A 23,356-nucleotide genomic window follows, 5' to 3' on the forward strand; every position below is an offset into this window, starting at 1 on the left:
AGCTATGCGTCTTCACCTCTGTTTGTTTTTATCCATCTAGAGCAATCTGTCCAGGCACTATATTGAGACAAATGGGCAAAGAGGATCCTTCTTTTACTGTTACACCTGGAGCACAAGTTATACAATGAAGACACATGAGAATTGCCTTCTAGCATATAAGCGATGGAAGAGTACCGCCAAATGTCTGTACACAGATGTAAATATACAGACTCAGGTTTTTTCTTAACTTTTAAACAGCAGACTTCTCCATTTTCAGCGCTGTTATCCAAAAACGTGAATCATGCCTTATAAAACTTAGGTCTATGAAGAGCAAGTTAAAACATACTACAGCAAAATTATTCAAACTATTTGCAGAAATGTGGGACCCTTTGATTTAGTTAGATTTTCCTTGTACAACTTTCTGCAATTTAATTACAGATAGTCATCTTGGGCCTTTTGATCGTCGGCAGGAAACAGAAGCATCTGATTAATTGGATTCAATAAGACAGTGGGGCCCAATGCATTTGATTTGGGGGGGAATTTACAGAATGCAATTTAATAGATTTTCACTTGTATTGCTATTTTTTGTGTGAGTGAGCTAGGCCGGTACAAATGAAGGATTTATTTTGTCATTTGCTGCCCTCTTTGATCTTCAATGAGGTTCTCGTGGTGCAACAGAACCCCCTGATCACCAGGGATGTTGACGTCAGAAACATTCGGCTCTGAGGTACAGATTTTAAAATACCTGTCTCTCTCATTGTACAAATGGATCACTTGAATGTGATGTGTTCGGTCCTCACTCTTATACTGGAGCACCCTTCTGCTGCGAGCTCGCAGAACATCCAGAGGTTATTCTAGAGTGCCCAGGCACTCCAATCTCACCTCCACGCATCACTGCAACACCATGCCAGGCTTTCTAAGAGCTTTAAAGCACTCGATGAACGCCCGATTCTGCCTGGCTTCTGCCACCAAGCAATAACAGCCAAGCATCCAGCTTGATTCATCCACCTTACTTCAAACCCCGCAGAACGACTCCATTGGCAGTTCGGATGGTTCTCACCCTTCACCTTTCTAACAAGACTTACAACACTTCACTCCTGGCTCTCCAGTGCTAAAGCTTTTAATTTCCACTCATTTGTCCTGAGTGCAGGACTTAACAAACAATGACTGATTCCCTCCAAATCTAGCGTTTAACTCTCTCCCTTTGTGGTGCCATGTTTGCTGAGTGCCCTGCTTACACCTTGATCAGATCTTCTGCAGCCCCACAGTGGCTGACCGTACCCTGATGTCTTTTAAGTCTCTAAACAGCGCGGAAATATCAGCGCTTTTAACCAACCAAAATATAATTGTGTCAACTCCTATTTGTAACAGTGAATAATGTCTTTTCTCGCTGTCTGCCATCTTTGACATCTCCTGCGAGGGGGAACGTTTGCCAGCACTGCGGTACTGAATGCCGAGAGCAGGGAGAGCGCATCAGTACAATAAAGCAAACCTAGCCCACAGAACCAGGAGCTGAGAGACCAGAGGGGAATTGGAGCTCTAATGATGTCACTTGGCTTGCAGGGCTGAGGAGCTCATCTGAAAGTGTGTACTTTTCCTTTCCCTACATGCAGAGGCTCCAGAAGCCCTCTGTTGCAGCCGGTCTTGGCATCCGTTCAAACTCAGACACGCAGAAGCTCTACCTGCCTCCCACTGCAGTTCCTGCCCAGAGGCGATTAAGAGAAGCGCACCCCCTCCCTCCGCCTTCCGCCTGGGCTCTGGGCGGCGGGTTGTGCGCAATCAGCAGCTGTTGGTTTACCCTCGGAGACACTGAAGCAATCTCTTTGTTATCACCATTGGATGAAGGTGATTTGGGGGCCTTCACACAATTAACAACAGCTGATTTTGTTTGCACAGCAGAAGTTACTCTTACAACAATCAGGCTGCATAACTTATAGGTTTGGCACGACAAAAGCTACAAGCTATCTGTAAACAGCAAATTATGAGAATGGCAATCTTAGAGGTATTCGTTAGGAAGATACAATTTAGAAACCAGGTTCACTTTTGAAGCCAACACATCCAGGGGGGTGGCTGCTGAGGATGATTGATAGGAAACTCAATATTTGTTGTGTGTTGGACCAGCTCAGGGGAAGAGAGAGGGGGGGAAAGGTAACTGAATAAAAACATGGAAAAACCCCCAGACCCTATGAAAGAGTTATCTGCATCTATTATGCTTTTAAATGCAATGCATCATAATAACGCATTAAAGCTCTGGCCAATTATGCTGAACACTGTAGCACAGCACACTGTCAGATTAGATTGTAACTCTTCTGGCAATATATAATTGACCGCAGTTACAGCGCTGTTAAAGTCTGTTAACACTTCCCTGTTGTGTCTGCACTGCCTGTTTTCACACACTTGTATTATAACCCTTTATTATTAACTGAAGATCTCACTGAATGGATGGATGGAGTCTATCCAGTTTATGGACTTTGACAAGCACACATAACAAATGATATTCTGCCAAAACGGACGGGTGCCAGACTACCAATGTTTTTCTCACCTGGGTTTATGGAATGACGCAGGATTTCCTAACGCTATACAACTCACTTTTTCAACTATTATTTTCATAGACCTGGGCTTTGGGAACCACACATATCCTCCAACCGTTAATAAACACCCCCTTGTGAAAGAGATGAGCGCTATCCGGGACTGCAAGACAAACAGTAGGACAGGGAATTAATTATTCTGACTTTATAGGACTGAAGCGCTCGCTGTTTACAGGTCAGGACCCGATGTAGGTTGACTGCGCCTCAGACAGCCTGTGACACATCTACGAGACGTTTTAGGGCAAACGGGAATCAACGTAACCACAAAGCAGACTTGGCAAAGGCTTATCTCGCGGACAAGCTGGGAAGTTAACTGCTGTAGCTTTGCTTTACAAAATTAGGAAAGTAAAACGCCAAAACAACAACAACAACAACAACAACAACAACAACAACAAAAGCAATAACGGTATCACAGTTCAACCTCTGAGGGATTCAATAATCTGTCAGAAGCTCCATTTATTTTCAGGATTGCCAAGGAGGCCCAATTCTTAAGCTCCCAGACATGGCTGGGGAAAGAAGGCAAATCCTTTTCCAGGTGCAGGAATATCCCCCGTCTCAATTTATTTGAGCTCTGCTACACACTGCTGTAATTGAGCAATGTTATTGTCACCAGCGCTAAACCCGTGTAAACCTCCTCTTCAGTGTGCTATAAAGCTCGGCACATTGTGATACAAAAAGAAAGCAAAAGGCATTTACAGATATAGGAGGTGAGGTTGCTTCACCTCGGTGTGATCCACTGAGCAGCACAAAAGGGGATAAGATTTGGGATAATCTCCATAAAAGATCAGTAACAGTACAGCACAAATTAAATTAGCAGGGGAGGACGCATACAACCACCTGATTAATCAGAGCCACGGGCACTGCATTCAGACGGTCTCTGTCGGAGTAGGGAGGGCTAAACTGGAGACAAATAACCCTGCAAAACTAGGCACAGATCCAATTGCAAGTACGTCACAACCTGTAAACTCACTGCAGTCATTTCATATACTATAAAAACACAAAGTACTCCACTCTTGCCAACAGATACGAATTATTTTGGTTTCAGTTGACCGCTGTCATTCAGTGAATTAAAGTCAATATACCCATGAGTTTTAACCTCTGTGCTTGGAGTTTTGCAGACCTTGATAATGTACCTAGTCTGTTATAACTGGTGACTCACACAGTTTGCTTCTTTAAACCTGCCAAACAGAGGGGGAGGATGACTTTCTCAATTCACTGAAATTCATACACAAACACAAAAGGTGTGTGTCTGCACATGTACTTTGCTACTGTTAATATGGTCTTCATACATTAATCTGAAAGGCAACAGAAAATCTATTTGTAATGCTAGACAAATCAATAATGTTTCATCAATCCAACTGGTGGCATCTGCATGTACGTAGATAATAACATATTAACTACATATATGTCATGATTTTGAAACAATCTGATTATTTCCAGATCGAGTTGAGCGAGACCGTGTTCTCGAGATTGCACATCTCGAGCGCGCGTGTTATTAACAACAGTGTAACGCACGCTTCGACTGCTCCATGTAATTACGGCGTTTTAAACTCATCCGAGACTCTATCGATCGGCGGCGGCTCATCTATCATACTTCAGTCCGTGTCTGTTTGCCAATTTGTCAGTTTGCAGCCTGATGGATCTCTCCTCCTTCTCAACTCATAATCTCGTTGCCTCTCTTGTGCAATTTAAAGAGCTGCCATGGCACCGGACCCACATGGACTGAATTAGCGAGAGTGACGGGCTTTGAAAACCCACAGGGGGAAGAGAAAGTAGAAAAGAAGAGAAAGAGAAAAGAAAGAAAAAGACTGTCTCCCGGTCTGCATCCCTGTGCGGGGACACGGATGAAGCCGCTTGCCAGGGCATCGGCGCGGCACTGCAGCAGGCACTTGTGGAAGATGATTTTCTCATCTCGCCAGCCTCCCCCCAACGCCGGCCCGCTCTCCCCTCACCTGCCTCTCCTCCCAATCGCTTTGAGCGTCTGTCTTCTAGCTTTCTGTGGCCCACTGCGGATACACTGATTAAAAAAATAATTTGACCAGGAAAAAACCCTTTTGGAGGTGTCAGGTTCAATTCTGCCGACTGTCCCGCAAAGAGACGGGAAGTTAAGCCACGGGGAAGGCAACAGCTGCTGGATCTTTGTTCAGCCGAGACCTTAAAGCAGCAGTGTCCTCTAAGCGCTGTGAGGCCTCAGCCTGGAGCCAGCGATTACACCCTTGCTCTCCCATAAATCACCACCCTGACAGTCCCCAATAAAGTCAAATGTACTTTTTTTATATCCCGTCCCATGCAGCCATTTCTCATACAGGCAGCCGAAGAGCAATCCCACTCACAATATTGTGGCTTATTGTGCTGTGGTGCAAATGCTCAATGTCAGCATTTTGTGGAGAAAAAGAAAGTGAGTAAGTGTACAAACTAAAACATGATTTATTCTATGCAAAATGATGCTTTTATTGCGAACACATTTAACTTTGTTGGGGATTACAGACATTTCTATTTAGATCCGTCTTTTAGAAACGCATAGATGTTTTTTTTGTGTATTTGTTTTAATTATTTACAAAAGCTTCTGAAAAGACAAGCAGATCACAGAGAAAAAGTTAAAGGACTACTGAAGAGTATTTCATAAAATAATTATTTACACTTATTCTATTTCTTACTGAGAACTAAGATTGTGTATGATTTTGTTTTACTTTATTTACTGGCTTAGAATTCAGATTTAAATGTTGAAGAATTATAAAATGCCTGACATCCAAATCAGTCTCTCACTCAGTTGCTTCTCGTTATCTAGTAGGTTGTCTATGCGAGGAAATTGTGTGATGTCGCCCCCAGACAGAGCAAAATAACTCAACAAGACATAAAAATGGAAACAAATGAAAGACGATAAACTATACACAGGTCAGCTTGTACAAAATCTGGTCCCGCTGGCTGACACCTTTTTGGTCGGCACATGATAACGACATTTCATTTAATTGTCACAGCAACATAATGCTTCTTCTGACTGGCTAAATGTGATGATCGGATTGTGTGTGACTGACAGAGACGGCAGCTACTTTATTATTAAAAGTTCTGAAACAAGACAAAGCATTCCACAAATAATCTCAATGCTATTAAGAAAATGTAGTGGCTAGCTTATAAAACTTGATATACACTACTGAGAGTCTCAGCTTTCATGGGATACCAAACACTTGGCAAACAACACAACATTGAAGAGTGCACATGGGATTAAGGAGAAGCACACAGATTTGGTGCCCTTTTAAAGGTACCAGAGGGGGTTGTCAGCTTAAGGGGTTACATTTTGTTAAACAAAACGATTCCATAATTTATTTTTTATCTCCAATTGTTTATTTGTTCTATGCTTTAATTTCATAGTACATTGGGACATTAAACTGCGTACATTTCAAGATAAACTGGAAAAATTGAGGTTCTAAAACTTTTCACCGGTAGTGTAAGTGATTTACAAATGCTGTTTCAGTCTAAAGTTTTAGAACACCCCTGTTTTTAAAGTTTTTATTGACATTTATGCAGTTTTTAAGTACAGTTTCCTACACCATCAAAAGGCACTAGGAAACTGGAGGAAACTGACAGGAATAGGTCTGGAAGACCCAAAGCCACAACAGAATCAGAAGACACGTTTCTTAGAGTCAACAGCTTGCGTGACAGGCAGCTCACAGGACAACAGCTTCAAGCACAGCTTAACACTGGTCGAAGTAAGCAAGTATCAGGTTCAACTGTGAAGAGAAGAACTCGAGCTGCAGGTTTGACAGGGTGAGTGGCAGCAAGAAAGCCATTGCTAAGATGGCAAAATAAGAAAAAGGGGCTTGCCTGGGCCATGAAGCACCACCAGTGGACTACTGAAGACTGGAAGAAGGTCTTATGGACCAATTAATCAAAATTTGAAAACTTTTGTGTAGGCGAAAGGATGGTTCCTCAGTGTGTGACACCAACTGTCAAACATAGAGGAAGTGATGGTCTGGGGCTCTTTTGCTGGATCCAGAGTTGGCGACTTGCACAAAGTGAGTGGCACCCTAAACCACAACGGCTACCACAGCATTTTGCAGCGCCATGCAATACCCTCTGGTATATGCCTAGTTGGTCAGGGGTTCATCCTATAGCAAGATAATGACCCAAAACATGGGATGAAATGGACAGAAGGGTGAAAGAAAAACCAACCTACAAGTGTAACACATTTGTGGGAACTTCTGCAACAGTTTTGGGAAGAACTGTCTGAAAAATATTTGATTTCCATTGTAGAAAGAACACATCGAGACATTAAACTGCGTAATTTCAATGAAAACTGGAAAAAACTGAGGTGTTCTGAAACTAGTGTACGTTCAGATGAATTGGACTGAAAGAGATTCACAAGTCTGTATAGTGAGAGAGTGCAGTGACAAACTAACAGGGAGCAGATTTATATCAGCAGTGAGAAAGCTTTAATGTGAATTAAACCTGTAGCTTAATTCACATCAATTCCACAGTACAGTTGTTTTGAAGATGAACGTCCTTTACAGAAACTGCATTGCACATTGATTTGCCTCACTTGGTCACATACAAGGCATCATCCTGACACATAAATGGAAAAATAAAAAAAAGTAAAAAAAGTAATTTGGAAAATGTCTTTTTAATACTTTTCAAATGTAAAATCCATACTTTAAAATTACGGGAGCTTATTTATTTATTTATTTATTTGTGTTTGTGTGACAGTATTATTTTGTTTTATGATAGGATTAACTGCAGAGCAGATAAACATTGTTTGCATCGATCTCCTAAGTTTGCAGTAGCGATACGCTGCTTGGTTTGCGTGGAGAATGAAGACAAAGGAAAAAAAAAAAACTCTAGGGGAAATAATATGAGAGGGAGAGAGAAATAAAAGCTATAATATAGACCTGCACTGCAGAATAATATGAACTGATGCTTTTGAAGGCATTACCTGCTTAGCAATGGGCCTCTCAAACAAATAAACCAGGACTTCAGCTTAGACTGTTTGCGCAATAATGGGTTTGAATCACTTAATGACAGTCATCGAGGCAGCCGCCCACAGGACTGCTCTACTACGGGGTAATTTCTGACTCTTTATCAGACAGAGCTGAACTTACAATTATTAATAAATAGTTGTTGTTTTTTTTAGTTTAGTTTTATGTTGTTTGATTTGTTTTGAAGGTTTGCAAGGCACATGAAATGGTGCTGAAGATGACAGTTCTCCAAAAATTTGAGTGTAAGTGTGATGCTGGATAAACTATTTTAGATGGCATAGATTGTCGACTTCCACTCTCTTGTGTGACACAATATATTTGTGCCAGTATTTTCCCTTACTTCCATTCATTAGGATTTAAATCTGACCGCTAAACTCCACAAACCATAATTAGTGTCTTACTTTACAAAACCAGCCTCTATCACGCCGAGGATAAACTACCCTTTCGCTCAGGCCAAATCGGTCTCCCTCGGCTGGCAAATTGTCACAAACGACAGATCGTCTGCGGTCGTAGGTTCAGTCGCGACCTACGGGTCCACGGGGAATTACCGAGGAGAAATAACCCCCGTGGTGAGAGTGCGGCACGCGGCACGGAGAAGGGAACGGTCAGCGCAGCGCACGTTCAGCAGATCGCGAACAATCAAATGGACAAGCAAGGTATTACATGCAGGTAACAAAAATGTCCACCATAATTAAACTATGGGAGGAATTGAACTAGATGAAGTAACGCATGAGAAAGACCTAGTCGTCTACGTGGACTCCTCACTTTCTCCATCCAAACAATGTGGGGAAGCAATAAAAAATAAGGCAAACACAATGCTAGGGTATATTGTCAAAAGTGTAGGATTGAGCACAAGGGCAGTGATGTTCAGACTGTACAATGCACTAGTTAGAGCTCATCTGGATACTGAGAACAGTTCTGGGCTCCACATTTCAAGAAAGATATTGCTGCTCTAGAGGCAGTTCAGAGGAGAGCAACCAGACTTATTCCAGGTCTGAAGAGAAAGTCCTACTGAGAGACTGAGGAACTGAACCTTTTCACCCTGGAACAGAGGAGACTACGTGGGGACTTGATCCAAGTCTTCAAAATCATTAAAGGCATTGACCACATCAAAACAGAGGAGCTTTTCCAGATCAGCAGGGACACACGCACCTGGGGACACAAATGGAAATTGGGCTTCAAGGCATTCAAGACAGAAAACAGGAGACACTTCTTCACACAGAGAGGTGTCACAATCTGAACAAACTCCCCAGCGATGTGGCTGAAGAGACAATTTGGGAACATTCAAAAACAGACTGGATAGGATCCTTGGATCTCTTAGTTATTAATGGACACCAAACGAGCACGATGGGGCGAATGGCCTCCTCTCGATTGTAAACTTTCTTATGTTCTTATGTTCTCAATCCTCATGTTTGTTTTCCATTTGCATGTCAAGTCGGGCGAACCTGAACTCCGTCTGCCTGAGGCACCATTTGAATAGGGAATGTAACTAGTGCTGTAGCTCCGGTAAAGTCAGGGTTGTTTGAAGTCCAATGTCCAACAGTGCTGTTTGTATCAGAGGCTGACACACCTGAACCTGGACTCCATTTCCATTTAAAAGCACAAGACCCTAGTTTGTAGGTATCCTTGACCTCCATGAAAAAAACCAGGATCTTGAGAGTTCATGTTATACTGGAGAGTCTTCCACAACTTAAAACATCCCACTGTGTAGTCGTGGGAAAACCTGGAAGAGATTTATGTTGTTGTTGTTCTTGTTTTCAGCACACGATGTATATTTCAGTGTTAAATGTCCATTCAGTGACATCTGTCATGCAAATAGTATTTTATGAAAGGAAATGAACCCAGATTTAAACTGATCTTAATATAGAGGCCAGGTTATTCAGGCTGTAGTCATACTCTGTTAATATATTCAGTTATTAGGAAATTATACATATATTCAAGGAGGGGAAAACAAATTGAACATTTCCTGTTTTTGAGAAACCTCTGCTATATCAAAACTGGCTCCCTTCTACAGCAGTGGCATTGCCCAGTTTGCCACCTGGGTCAGATAATGAAAGGAACAAGACTAGGGTGTGTTTCTGTGTCATGAAGCATTTATACTGTCTAAGCTTTTCATTTTAATACATCAGGGCCCTGCTTTCAAAAGTCACACAGCCTCCAAAGTCATCCGCTGTAATGTCATGCGTTCGATCTGAGGGGAAGCCCATTAGTGTTGTGCTGCTCTCTGAAGCCGACCGGTAAAGACACATTCACAGAGGTCAGCATCTCCTCGGTCTTTGGGAGAGGCTCTCGATTCCGTTCTGTGTGGGTGCTAATGTGAGATCACATAACTATCGCACCGGGATAATGACAGAAAATGACAGGAAAAACAAAAACCGGCTTGACATTAAAAATAAATACGGGACCAGTGGTAAGCTGAGGAGATTGCAGTGTGGAAATTGATCTTCAAGGACTCAAAACCATACCTGTATACTGCTGGAGAACGCATTCCCGTCCTATTGCATCAGTCGTTTCCGGACTGCAATCTGTTATACTGCCTCTTTAACCGGCCAACGACTCCGGCTGGAGTTTTTAGACGACACGAGTCACTGCGTGGCTTATCATCGGCAGAGCCTCTTCCCTTTACTTGTTATGCTCTTATAAAAGCGGCTCTCCAGGAGAAAACTAGCCTCTGTCCGCTCGATGACCTCTCCTTTCAGAGGGTCCGGGAACGTGCGATCACACTGCAGTATTCTTTCCTTGCTGGTCCCTGGTAATGTAAAAGGGATGGATAAGGCACTACATACAATCCTTTTCACCCTATCTGTCCACCAAGAGGGGCATTTTTGTTTTCTATTCCCCTCATACCTTTCAAACAAATACATGTAGTTTTAAATATGCTGTCTGGTGATTCCTTCAGTTTAACAGTAACAATAAAAAGTAATTATGCTTATTTAAATATATACATATAGATCTATGATAATCTCTTTGAATTGGTTGAACGCTGCGGGTGATTTCTCTGGAGTTATGCAATGCATCCTCACTTAATTCGGTTCAATCAGCTGCATGCTTTGTTTTTTCTCAAGGCTGAATCTGTTCAGCAGCCTCTGAAAAGATATAACCGATAAACAGGAATAGTTTCATGAACAATATCCTCCCTGTCTGCTCCGGATTACTTCTGTATTTGTCGCACTTTGAATTGGACTGTACGTACTTCTATAATTTAGATTCTTTTGCCAACTCTACCCCTACGGTACGGTGTTGTGTACTTGTTGTAACTCTTTTGTACTAGGATGTGTGATTATTGCATGTACTGTATTGTGTAATGCTGTGAAAATGTTTATTGCTTATACCGTGAGTCGACCCTGGTGAGGACATCAGCAGAGAAATAAAGAAGAAAAAAAGTTGAAGGGGTTATCGTAAGTGCCCGCCACTACACTATCTTCATCCTTTGTTATGAGAATGGCTTAAAGACACGTATGATTCAAGGCAAAGCAGAGACCATTCACAACACAAACTGCTCAGTATCCATGGGAATTAAAGACTAGTTTGCAGTAGAAATCTTGAAGTCTTGATATTCTATTTTGTTGTTGAGGCCTTATCAATCGGCCCGGTTGCCATTAATTATTACGGCATTAACCACTTTGGAAACCTTGAATGGTCATCTGCCGTGTTCTCACTTTGTCTTGATCATCTAACTAATCAATACAGGATCACTGCTATCACCAAAAAACAATCATTACCGGGTTCTCTTTATTCCAAGTTTCTACCTGTATGACACCAAGATCTAGCCTCTTCATTGCAAATGTATCAGTGACGCAAGACGCCTCATGTATACCATAGGTGTGTTCACTGCATACATTGCACACGAGGCATACACATATATTAGGCAAGAAAAAACTTGCCGTACAGAACTCAAATGGGAATACATCCCGGCCAATTACGTTTGAAAGCATTTGCTTTAATGTGTGACCTCGGCTACAGGGCACTACGCACAGCGCTGTATTAATTCGGAAGGAGACAGACCGAGAACGAGGCGTCTTAACTTATTTATTCCAACCAGATTGGCTGTGATGTGGTGACCGCCTCCAGTGAAACGCTGCAGCAAGCATCTTTGTCAAATATTTAAATCGATTTTACAGAAGGGGTATCTGGAAGGCTGCACAATTATTTTGCTACAATGGGCTACAATGTGTGTGTGTGCGACACAAAATCTACAAAGATGATACCATTTTCTAACCCAGTCAAGCTATGATATCCAAAAATCCAGGTCTTGTCTTATTTAATTCAGAGCAGCAGTACGAATCATATGAGGGATTTTAAATGCAGTAATTATGTCACCTGGGTGTTGGCTAGAGAATTCAAAACATGGAGCCCAGATCACTTGAGCGAATAGAAAGTAGGCCCACCACTGTGAACTCAATGGAAACATGGCCCCCTATTGTACTGAACTGTGCAAATAAAGGAATAAGACCAACAGATATGTTTGAGTCCATTAACCCCTTCCTGATGCAAGCAGAGCTTGGACACACTGGTGTGCCCAGTTTTACATAACAATAGGATAAGCCTGTGGATGATTCTAGTTTTATCCTTTGAAGGATTCACCTTGCATCATTATCGCTGTAGCCAGTCACGATTCCCAGTGTGTGCTATCACTTTATAGTCAATAACACACAGAGCAGGGAGGGGAAATGAAAGCCTAGATGCTAATGTACCAATCTTTCAGGCAAAGTGAACAACCACTTGCTTCACATCAGAGCAGAAAACAGATTGTCGTGGCATAATTAGACAAACTAAACGACACATAAACAAATAACCGTTTCTTTGCAGGGGCTCAGAAAGAGGCACAAAGCTGAGCAAGAGGAAAAATCACAGAGAGGGGGATGAGAATTGACTAATTATACACGGAAAACCAGAAGCCGTCTTGTGTTAATTCGATTTAATGCATGCATTAAAAAAATACATTCGCCGTCCTGAACTCGCCACAGCACAGCGAACACTTAACAACGATCATTGCATGCGACGGCGTGTCTGTCTAAAATTGGACTGCAGCCCGTTATCTGATCTCTGCCCGGCTGAAATGAAATGCGGTTTTAAATAAGTTCTCGAGCACGAGGAAATTGAAGTGGTCGCTGTTTCTTCATGCCGTTTGCGTTATCGCATTTCCGGAGCTCTCACCCGGCTCGCTGCGCCGAACATCCACCTCACTGACTCCCAGCGAGCGCCGCAGTGTTGCCGCCTCGCTCCTGGACTCATCTCGGAGAGGGGGAATTAATCATTGCGCATCCTAAGCATAACACAGATAACAGATAGTCTGGGCCGGCTTTTAGAAGTATATGCTACTGTAAAGCAAGCACCCCTTCTTTCATCAGCAGTCCATAGCAAGCCAGGGGAGAGTAAAGAGTTTTTACACTACAGTTTTACACAATGGTGAATGAAACAGGGTTCAAACAGGTCCCTACTTCTGTATGTATCAAAGGGAATAATTCTACCTCGTCTATTTTGAAAAGAAGCAGACCAATGTGTGGCTCAAAATGTTATTTCGTATACTTTCATCTCTTACTACAGTTTGGCGCTCCATTAAAAGTGTAAAACATTAACATTTTTCATATTTCCACATGCTTTCAGTTGAGGTGTTGACAGATTACCCTTTAATCTTAAGTACAGGTCTTCAGCACGATTCTTGTAAAAGTTGACCTGTGTGGGGGTCAATATTTCTTTGTTGTTAATATACATCTTCATATTATGGCTCCATTTCACTCCATTCCCAGCTGCTTTACCGCCACTGTGATTGGAGTAATATGGTCTGTCGCAACAACACATTTCAATCAGAGAAGACTATTGTACTCAAGTCAGGATTATTAAACAACTTGGCAGAAAATGAAGTTAAACGAGGTGAGGTTCGAATATTTTGTCGCAGCTAGTCAGACCTATATGGTTGCCTTTGCAAGGGGATGATCCAATCAAAATCCACAGAGTGAAATCACGTCTTATACAGAGCTGGCTGGCAGTATTTATGTTCCATACTTAGGTAAACCTCATTTTCAAACTCTGATTCTGAGCCGTTGTACAGGTGCGTTTGTGCGTACCCAATAAACTAATAATCCACGTAGCTATCTACATATGTACCGATCTACGCAACCAGCTGCTTCTGTATACATCAATGCTTTTAAATGGTTTAACGTTTTGAATCCTGTTGTCACATGCAATCTGGGCAGGGTTGGGTGTTTAATTGAATTTAATTTTATATCAATCGGTATCGCTTGATGGGAACAGATTTGTAGGCAACGCAAATGACTGATGCACATTAATGGAGGCTGAGAGTTCACCGTGACAAGAAGACGACAGAATGGCGCTGGTTGCGCATCAGAATTGTGTGCTATGTGAAACAGTGGCACAGGATAGCGGCGGGGGGGGAGGGAGGTACTCACCGATTCTCAGAGATAGAGGGTTGCTAGCGATGCTCGTCACCCACATCGCTAAGAAGAGCAGAGGCGCCCAGGCTGTGAGCATCTTCTATGACTCCTCATGGGTCCTGCCCCGGGTGTCCCCCTGTCATAGCCACCTGCGCAACAGAGAGCTATGCTAGAGTATTCACTTGTACACCACACGTCACGGCACAGTCACGGACCTGAAAAAGCGGGGTGCTGTCCTATACACCCCCGAGAGTACAGCGCCTTGATACATACCTGGAAAACACAGCGTAACAGAGGCAACACAAGTGGTCACAAAAGCTGCAGAGCTTCAACAGCCTGTCAGAACATTTTCATAACTATGTAACACATTCCGTAAACTGATTTACACCCAAGAGGATCAGTTTGTTTGAGCTGGTTGAAGCCCTCTGGTTTGAATTTTTAACGTATGCTATGTGGTTGAATATGCAATTGCTTTGGTAAACCACTCGAGGAAAGGAGTCATTCATGATTTCTAAAGCATTATTTATATTGCCTACATACGTCACTCGACTACCCTCTGCGTAGGATGTGTTTGTGTTTCACTTTTACATACATACGTCATTCCCCTCAAACGTTACACTTCACAAAAAACAATACACGTATACAGGAATGAAATGGAAAAGTTTAAAAAAGCTTAGTGCACAGAGTTGTCTATTAAGAAAGACTTGAACACAATAAGTGTGGCAAAGTTCCCAAGTGAATAACAAAAGGTTTTTTAAAGAGTTTCCATTTTACCGCAGAGAAATTGCGGTTTCTCAACACCGACGCCAGGCCGGTATGAACAGCGCCAGGTCAGTGCAGGTGTATAAATAACCTTGGGCACTCTGCAACACTTATTGTGTATAAATAAAAAGGGACACACAAAACCCCCAAGGGACAGTAGCTAACGGTGGCTCTGGCAGACGGCTGCAGAACTGTCCAAAGTAGAGCTACACTGGGTCATTCCTCTAGGGCCTGGGCTTTGGACATTTTTATTAATGCAATATACTGCTCACTTGTACACTCACACAGTGTGTATAAAGAGTTTTATAGAAAACAGAAGAGAGCAGGCAATGAAGATAACTCACTGATACAACAGTGTTGTACACAGGACATACACCTATAGTTTAGCATGTACAGGGGTCTGGCGACATCAGATCCTCCATTAGATCTCATTGCTGCACTGCTCTCTACCAACACACATTGAAGTTGCGTTCTTTCACCATCTTGTTTGTTCACTCTGAAGTGCTCCTGGTGAAAACTTTGAATTTTTAATCAATCAAAATACTCCATGAAGAAAGAAATCCACGGAAACTGAAGACCTCTTGCCGTCTAGGAAATCTGAAGAATGCTATTATAGTCAAATTCTGTACCAACGGATTTAATAAGCTTGGTTAAGATAATGGCTGTAGAAGTGTAGCAGTGGCACTTGGTAACCACCTGTTTCGCAAAGATTAAATTGGTTTTCTTTTTCTTTTGGAGTCTGGACCAATTTATCGAAGTAGACTGTAATGGCAGCCCTGGGCATCGGAGAAGAGAACACCTTCTGTACCTCACAAAATTCTTTAAAATCCCTAAACAGCCTTAAACCAATCTTTCTTGTCACATTTCTTTTCTCCGGTGTACACTGGAAACAAAACCCAAAGCAATAACATTAAGAGAGAAGAAAAAAAAGCAGTTTCCAAGCCAATTATTTCACTTCAATACTTTTCCTGTTGGTTTTGTGTTAGTTTGTTTCTTCCTCGCGAAAGTCTTGAGGTTCACAGCTCTGAATCTTCCAGTTTTCTTTCTTATTAAGCCCCGACTCTCCCTGCAGCTGCCTGCCATTCTCCACACTCAACCCCCCCCTCCTTCCACAGAGTTCATTACCGGACAAGCTGCCACAAATGCAGCAGGAAGGCATTTATCATCGCGGGAAAATGACAAATTAGAAAAACATACACAAAGCTGAATCAATTTGCTTAAAAATTAATTACCGCAAATTAAGTTTAATTGTTTCAGATGACCCTTGCAGAGCACTCCCTCAGAATTGCACAGCACAGTGTCAGCAATGTCCCCAGCACACAGTCAGTGCTTCTCTGGGCTGTAGTGCTGGGACAGCCAGCTGCATCAACTTGTCCCACCTATTGCAGCAGCAGGTGCAGGCAAAAGTATACGCACTTATATCTCCAACCAAGACAGTGATCCAGCTGAATTCACTTACAGGGTTCCAATGCTTCTGTCTGCAACTGCATATGAAAGATCTTGACATGTATTATTCATTCATTCATTCATACATTGAGGCTGCACTGTACTTTAATACTATACAATTTCTCAATTGTGTTAAATTGTCCTTTGTTTTAATCCATTCCACACTTTGTGACTTTGATTTGTAAGTTTATAAAGCAGGTTTAATTGAGTCTGACTGGTCTCAGACAGTTCATAAATAAATAAATAAATAAATAAATAAATAAATAACATCTCTAGTCTTTGCATTTTTAGAAGGGGTCAGAGAACAAAACCTCACAAAGTTTCCAGTTCCAGTTTGTTTATTCGGATGTATATAGCCTAGGCTGGGAGAAGGAAGTCATGAAGGAGTTCAGTCATGTTCTGATGCCTCCTGTGTCACTACTAATCCGAAGAAATGACTTAAGACACGTAAACTTTCCCTCACAGACAAGATAACTGAAATGATTTGCTATTGCCTAGCACCTATTTGTTGGGGAGGGGGTTGCAATAACACATCTCTTAAATTAAAGAGAAAGCAAGGGAGACAGAAACCTCATATAGTTTTGTTTACCTCAGCCTTCCTCTGACAATGTTGGGAACTGAGTCTGGACGAGAAGAAGCTCTTAATATTTCCAAAGGAATGAAGCTCGACAGTTGGCCACGAGTTGATACAGTAACACCGAGATCAGCTGGCTGTGGCTTTAGTGAATTAAATGCTCATTGGTTTTCTCAATGGAGCATGGAATTACTAAGTTAAGCTTAGTAAGACAATTTCGGTACACAGCCTGTTGATTTTGTACTATCCACCTTGCTGGAGGAATCTGCAAAGCGCCTGGGGACAGTAATTGAAAGACACTGTACAAATGTTTTGTATTACCATTACGGGAGCCTGCCAGAGAGAGATCAATGGATTTTTATGGCCGAGACATGGTGTAAAATGGAAATGACCTTGTGTAGCAATGGGCCCAGTGGCTGTTATCACTCATATCAGGCAGATATGGAGCCAGGGTAGAGGTTACCGAATGGTTTTATGTCTGCTCATCAGCAACGGGGCAACATGTCTCCCGCCTCCATCTGCCTTCACCAGCCAACCCCTATGCCAGCTTTGAAACAATCTCCCGTAATGTGCCTTTTTGTTGTTGTTTTAAATAAGCTTCTTTCACAAATGTCGTTGTTGTTAAAAAGAAAAGTCTGCCGAAAGCAGAGCATTACTCTTGCGAAAACCCTTCTGAAACGTATCCCATAATTCAAAGTCAATAAGCACCGGAAGGAAATTGGCCTCAATAAAGAGTCATAAATACATGTTTGGAAAAAATATGACTTTTGGCATTTACTTTCATAGATTCCGATTCGCAATTCTTTAAGCACAAGTAATACAAGGAGAGAAGAGTTGCCAGCTCTTGGCGGGTGCACACTGTCCAGCAATCATCACACTGTGACTACATTTATACAGATACAAGTGTGTTAAAGCATGGCTCCTGACACAAGGACTCCAGAGAGGAATGCCGAGCCCCGCAGAGTCTAGGAGCTCCTTGGGAGACGCTGAAAACATCAACCAGCGTGAAAACAGCATTAGCATCGCTAGTCCAAAGGCAAGTCTCATTTGATCTTTGGATTACTCCAACGCTCTCCGCTCCCGGGCTGTGCATCGAATGCCGTCATTGCTTTTCTTATCTGCTGCTCGCCGATTGTCATTTGTCTTTAGCAATGAAGTTCATCTCAGAGCTACGGAAGATGCAGAGTACCACAAAATCAAATCCACTGCAGTGCACTGTATCCCCCCCACCCACGCCTCCAAAACTGTCTTAACGGTAGGGGGGAAGAGGCAGTGGGTGCCCAGCAGGAAGTGTTGAAAGGAAAGTGGCCCGTGGATTGAGAGGCTTGGCCATAAAACATGCCATGTAAGCATCACTGTACCCCCATCAATCTTCATTACCACACGCCACCAATCAGATGCAACATACATCTTATCAATGCATACGTCCTGCAACAACACCACACAATGGGGGATATTGCAAACGATTACAAAAAAGAGAGAGAGAGAGAGAAATGGGGGATTTATCACAAAGCGACACGATGATTACATTCACCTACACATTTTTGCAAGTTCCTGTAATTGTGATTGATCACACTGCTTTTTCTTCCTATTGTACTAGAGAACTACATCTGCGTGCATCTCCTTTCACACACATTACAAAGCCTGTGTGTAGAAAGCCAGTGTGCATGCATACCTGCATTATTAAAATTCAAATATAATTACGATAGAGAAATATACCAAATAACTTCCATATCACACAATGTATGCCAGGATTGCTATTTGCCACTTAGCTCTTTGTCTAGCTGTGCCAGTAACAATGGGCTCGTCCTCTCTCAAAAGCGGAAAGTCTAAGCCATTTAAGTCTTGCTTGCCTGGAAACACACCTCACAACCAACACGGCTGCACAACCACCATGTAAAATCATGTCCCTGATATTGGAGAGAGAGACCTATCACCCATCACAGACACGATTATCCGTTTTCTCCTCGGCATCGAAAGACCATTTCAAACTAAAGCTCGGCTGTGTGAAACGGTATTAAACTGCCCAAATGAACAACATTAAAGTCTATCCCCAGATACCACAATCCACGTAATGACATAACTGGATCACACAGACAGCGCCAGAGAGGCAGACAGGGAGACAGAGGGGCAATCGAAAGGGAGAAGCTTTCAAAGGTCCATCTGAATCTCTCAGAGCGAGGAGAGAAGCGTTGCGCTGCAGGTGCGAACACAGATGACTGTTCAGCATCCAAGAGTCGTTTTTGACAAATAGGCAGGCCAAAGATTTATATCCCACATAAAGCTTGGAGAAACATTAACCGGAGTGAAAACGCTTGGTAGATGATGACCTTATTGTTCTTGGTGAACCAGGAAAATGGATGTCAAACCAGTAAGGAATGCAAGAGTCACACTGGTGAGATACCACAGGCAGATTATCAGTATCACTCTGTTTCTGCACAAAATATCAAGATAAGAGAAGCAGCATCGTACAGGTAAATTAAGTTGAACAGAATTGAGCAGTAATAACTGATTTCATATCACGTCACCCCATACATAACAGATGATAAAATCTCATTCCATTTGGTTTAAGTTCTTGTGATGGTTATATCTTATGCTAAAGTCACTGTATCTTGACTGCATTTCACTCCACCAGCATTTTAAGTCGTCATATTATGCTGCTTCACATTCTATATTTAAGCCACTGTACAATATTTAACCTCCATGCTACGAACATGTTTACAATTCCTTTTAATTGCAAGCAGCCTTGGACAGAGTCCTTGGGCAGAATATAAAAGAAATTAATAAATAACGATGGATCTTTACAGCTTTCGAAACCTCCCAGGGAAAAAACTAAATCTGGCGGGGAAAACATATTCCGTACACGCTGGCCCCTATAGTTAAACAACCTTTGCCACTTGAACAGAAGTAAGCATTGCAGCTCAGCGGTGGCCTTTCGCGTTTCTCACTGGGTTCACATCAAGCTCGGATCACACTTGCGATGAGGTGGGAAACACAAATTCAACCCCACCACCTCACTTCCCCTTTTGCGCCCCTAACACGTGAGTCTATAACAACCTACCACCCACCACTGCCAGATAATGAGGTGTTCGAGAGACATGGAAAGACTAGTCTTTGGAGAGCCTGCTCAAGCACTTGGGGACTCACACACAGTCCGGCACAATCCCACAATTAACCGAAAGCCTGGCGGAGTGCCCCGTGGAGTGGAGCAGCAGATCACCACGGAAAACAAAACACAAAGCCCGGTCCGTAAGAAAGGGAGACAGATCTGCTGCCAGCAAGGTCAGAGGACGGAGGAGAGGGCAGATAATAAAGAGGACACGGCACTCGGATTCAGCAGAAGCACTCTCGAGGCTGAGAAAATAGAAATCCTGGGGAAACCCTGGGTTGTTGAGATGTACTACCCGAGATGTAATTAAGGAACATCTCGTGTTGTCCTCGAGTGACCTGTATTTTCCTTCTTTGCGACTAGAGCCAATCAGCGGGGCAGAGGGGCCACACAAACACACTCCCTGCTATCTTTTCTTTTTTTGTTTAAATTCAGCCTGGTTTTCTGCTCGGTAGTGGTCGGGGGGGACTCGGCGGATTGCAGAGTGAGCTCCCGTTGATAGCCTAAGGAAATACGGGCCGCGTTTTCTAACTCGGAGAAATACTTTGCAACCCGGCATCCTATTACTATTTCGAAAATGATAAATAAACAAGCTCAAACGTTAGTACCGATGCAGCAGTCATATGTCTGAGTGAAAAATGGCCTTGCTGTTTTTATTTACATGCAAAAGAAAAGCACGAGGGGAGGGGGAAGTGCAGAAAGTGCAGGGAGGCTTGGGATGTGTATTTTGGGTTGATATGTTTGCGAAGGGCACTCTACCTCCGTTAACAAGACACTGTGTTTGGATTAAAAGCCTTCATGGAATGTGACAACCTATCATTTGGAAGCCATTTATATACCCTGCTTTTCGCACATATTCACGTGATCAGATGAAGAGATCAGGCAATATTTTCTGGCAGAAAACCCGATTTTAGCTTAGAAAACACGTTGCACTCACAATTCAAAGCACACGTACATACGCTGCCTGGAAACAGCGGCATTCGAAGTTAAGGTACAATTTGGAGGCACAGACACCAGTTAACAAGAAAATCTCTCCTTAAGTCTCGATTTCTCATTATTCTCACATTTGCCTTTGTAATGGCTGTCAACCAAATAGGAATGTGCTGTGAACATATCAAAGCTGTCAAATGCGATTCAGTAGCCATCAAACACACCTTTGAATGCATTCCCAGTGCCCATTAAAATCACTTGTTGAAGTGAAAATATGTCACTGCACTGTATCATTTATGAACATGTATTCATATTGATCTCACAAGAGCATTTGATTAAAAAACCTCCAGCTTTGCTCAGCCTTTACTTTCCTAAATTGTAGCAGTCTATGACTCCAAAAGCACTATGCTGCTCTAATGTATTAGGGAGGAAACAGGGACTATGAGGAAGGACATTATTTTCAGTTTGGTTTGGGCGGATTCCAACAAGGGCTTCCACAATATATTCACACACATTTTAATCAAATGGAAAGAGGTCTGCACGTATTTTGTTTTTGTTTTTCTTCTGCCAAAGTCTCTCTTAGCTGGACGCATTTCAATTTCACACAAAACAAATGTATAAATCAGCCTGTACAGTTAACCTGTAAGTTATTTTCTGTAATTTTGAAGTTTCAATTAAGAAGCTAAGAGAAAATGTCTACCCCGCCCCTCTTACCAACCGACAAACACAATACACTCAAGCTTCAAGACACGTTCAGTATGTTTTGATGGTGATGGATGTGTACAGTGAAATCACTTGCACAGAAAGAAGAATTCTGCTTTTATATGGTGCCTCACCAGCCCCCTTTATTTACCATCCTGTGTAAAGCGGGTGAATGTTTTGTACCCAAAAGCTAAAGTAATCAGTTATTTATTTTGTTTATATAATTATGTTTTGCTCACTGTGTAAGATTGCTAATTTGGTTCCCAAAACATAACAACAAAAACAACAACAACAACAACAACCTATTTAAAAAATGAAAACTCCCACCGCAGTATTAAACAAATCTGCACATGCGAGCAACATAAAAAGGATTAGTTCCCTTCTATACTGTATGTTTTAGTCAGAATTTCACAAACAGAATAAATCATGTTCTGGAATCCTCACTGAATCGTGGCTATTGAATCGTTATGCTTCATTTTGTGTAAAGCACCTTTCCACTCCTTTAAAAATAATTTTCTGAGACCAATCCATTCCCCTTATGATGCCGTTACTCAGAGCAACTTCCGAGCAATGTTCGGCCGCAGATGGAGGAGGAGGAGGGCTTGATTGCGGATCAGTCTGGAGTACATCGAAAAATAAAGAGTTACAGTCATGTGGCAAATAATTTGGTGAATTAAAATAGGAATGGTTCCCTCCTTGCTTCCAAACCACTAAATCCAAGAATGTATTATAGACATGCATCCCAGCATCAGACTGAGAGAAAACTGAGGCACTGACAGCCGATACAATCCTGGAAACCAATTGTTTGGACTAAGATGATAGTAATTTGTTTTGTTTGGTTCTTGGTTGTTGTTGGCTGCTAGCCGGGAGCCCAAGCTGTTTCATAGCCTACAGCTTCATTCAGCATTTGTGCTGGAACGATAAACACGCTGACACAGTAGGAGAAAGCAGGAGGAATGGTACTTTTTACACTGATAGTCGGGCAAAAAGGAAAATCTGGTGTGGGTGCTCAGAAAGGTGTTCCGCACTATAGTGAGTGGCATAAAACATCTGAAGTTAAGGGTGTTGCACAAAATATCTTAACACACTGAAGTCGATATGCTAATGAAAGTTATGCAGCTGGTTTCACAAACCTCAATATAACACATAATCCTGCCTTCCCATTACAATACAGTCAGTCCTACGCTCAAGTGGCGATTTCTACCTGTCTCCAGTCTTTCATGTGCGTGAAAAACACACACATTACAGGTGTTTTCTTACTCTAGTCTAGTTGAGTGGATACAGTGCTTACCCGTAAATAAACATGGATTCGAAACGTAGATTGAAGAGAGCTCGTTTTGTAAATGCCGTGTGTATGAACATGACTGATTCAGGGGCCTCAGTGATACTGGGAATGACAGTGATGATTTGTGGGTTTGTGCCAGTGCTGTGAACACATTGCGAGTGAAACGCCAGGTCCAAATGGCACCGAGTGCTTTTACTGTACTGTACTGAGTACAGAGTGCAATAGTGCAGGCACATTGCATGCAAAATAATGATTCATGGACATTATCAGTGGAGGAGCATTTATTGTGATGCTATATTTTCTTGGAGTAAAAGCGTTCACCTGGAGAGGGCTGTCAAAATGCATTGTGAGGTACGAGCTCATGCAGGGAAAGTGCAGAAACATGTCATGTGTGGACTGTCCCGAGCTGTCAGGTATGCAGGCTAAATATATAGTAAATAGTTTATTGAAATACAAAGCTACAGTGAATAAAAGCAGTGTGTGTTGAAAACAAAGTTTACACGATGTTGAAAATGTTTACTTTAATGTACAATTATGTTTTGATAAATGCAATAGTTATTTATATATTTTTTTTATATATCTATAAAATATTGCTTTTGAGCATTATTCCAATTTT

At 42.2% G+C, this 23,356-nt stretch overlaps 1 protein-coding gene across 1 annotated transcript in view; it reads right to left on the reverse strand.

Annotated features, from left to right (window-relative positions):
* Positions 1-23,356, reverse strand: part of grik4 (glutamate receptor, ionotropic, kainate 4) — a 342,628-nt gene that overhangs the window by 156,623 nt on the left and 162,649 nt on the right. The window contains exon 3 of the mRNA XM_066710250.1: positions 13,948-14,081. Within this exon, the coding sequence (XP_066566347.1) occupies positions 13,948-14,029 (82 nt within the window). The 5' untranslated portion in view covers positions 14,030-14,081. The remainder of the gene's footprint in view (positions 1-13,947; positions 14,082-23,356) is intronic.

This window comes from Amia ocellicauda, chromosome 1 (assembly GCF_036373705.1).
Source record: "Amia ocellicauda isolate fAmiCal2 chromosome 1, fAmiCal2.hap1, whole genome shotgun sequence".
Classification (NCBI taxonomy): Eukaryota; Metazoa; Chordata; class Actinopteri; order Amiiformes; family Amiidae; genus Amia; species Amia ocellicauda.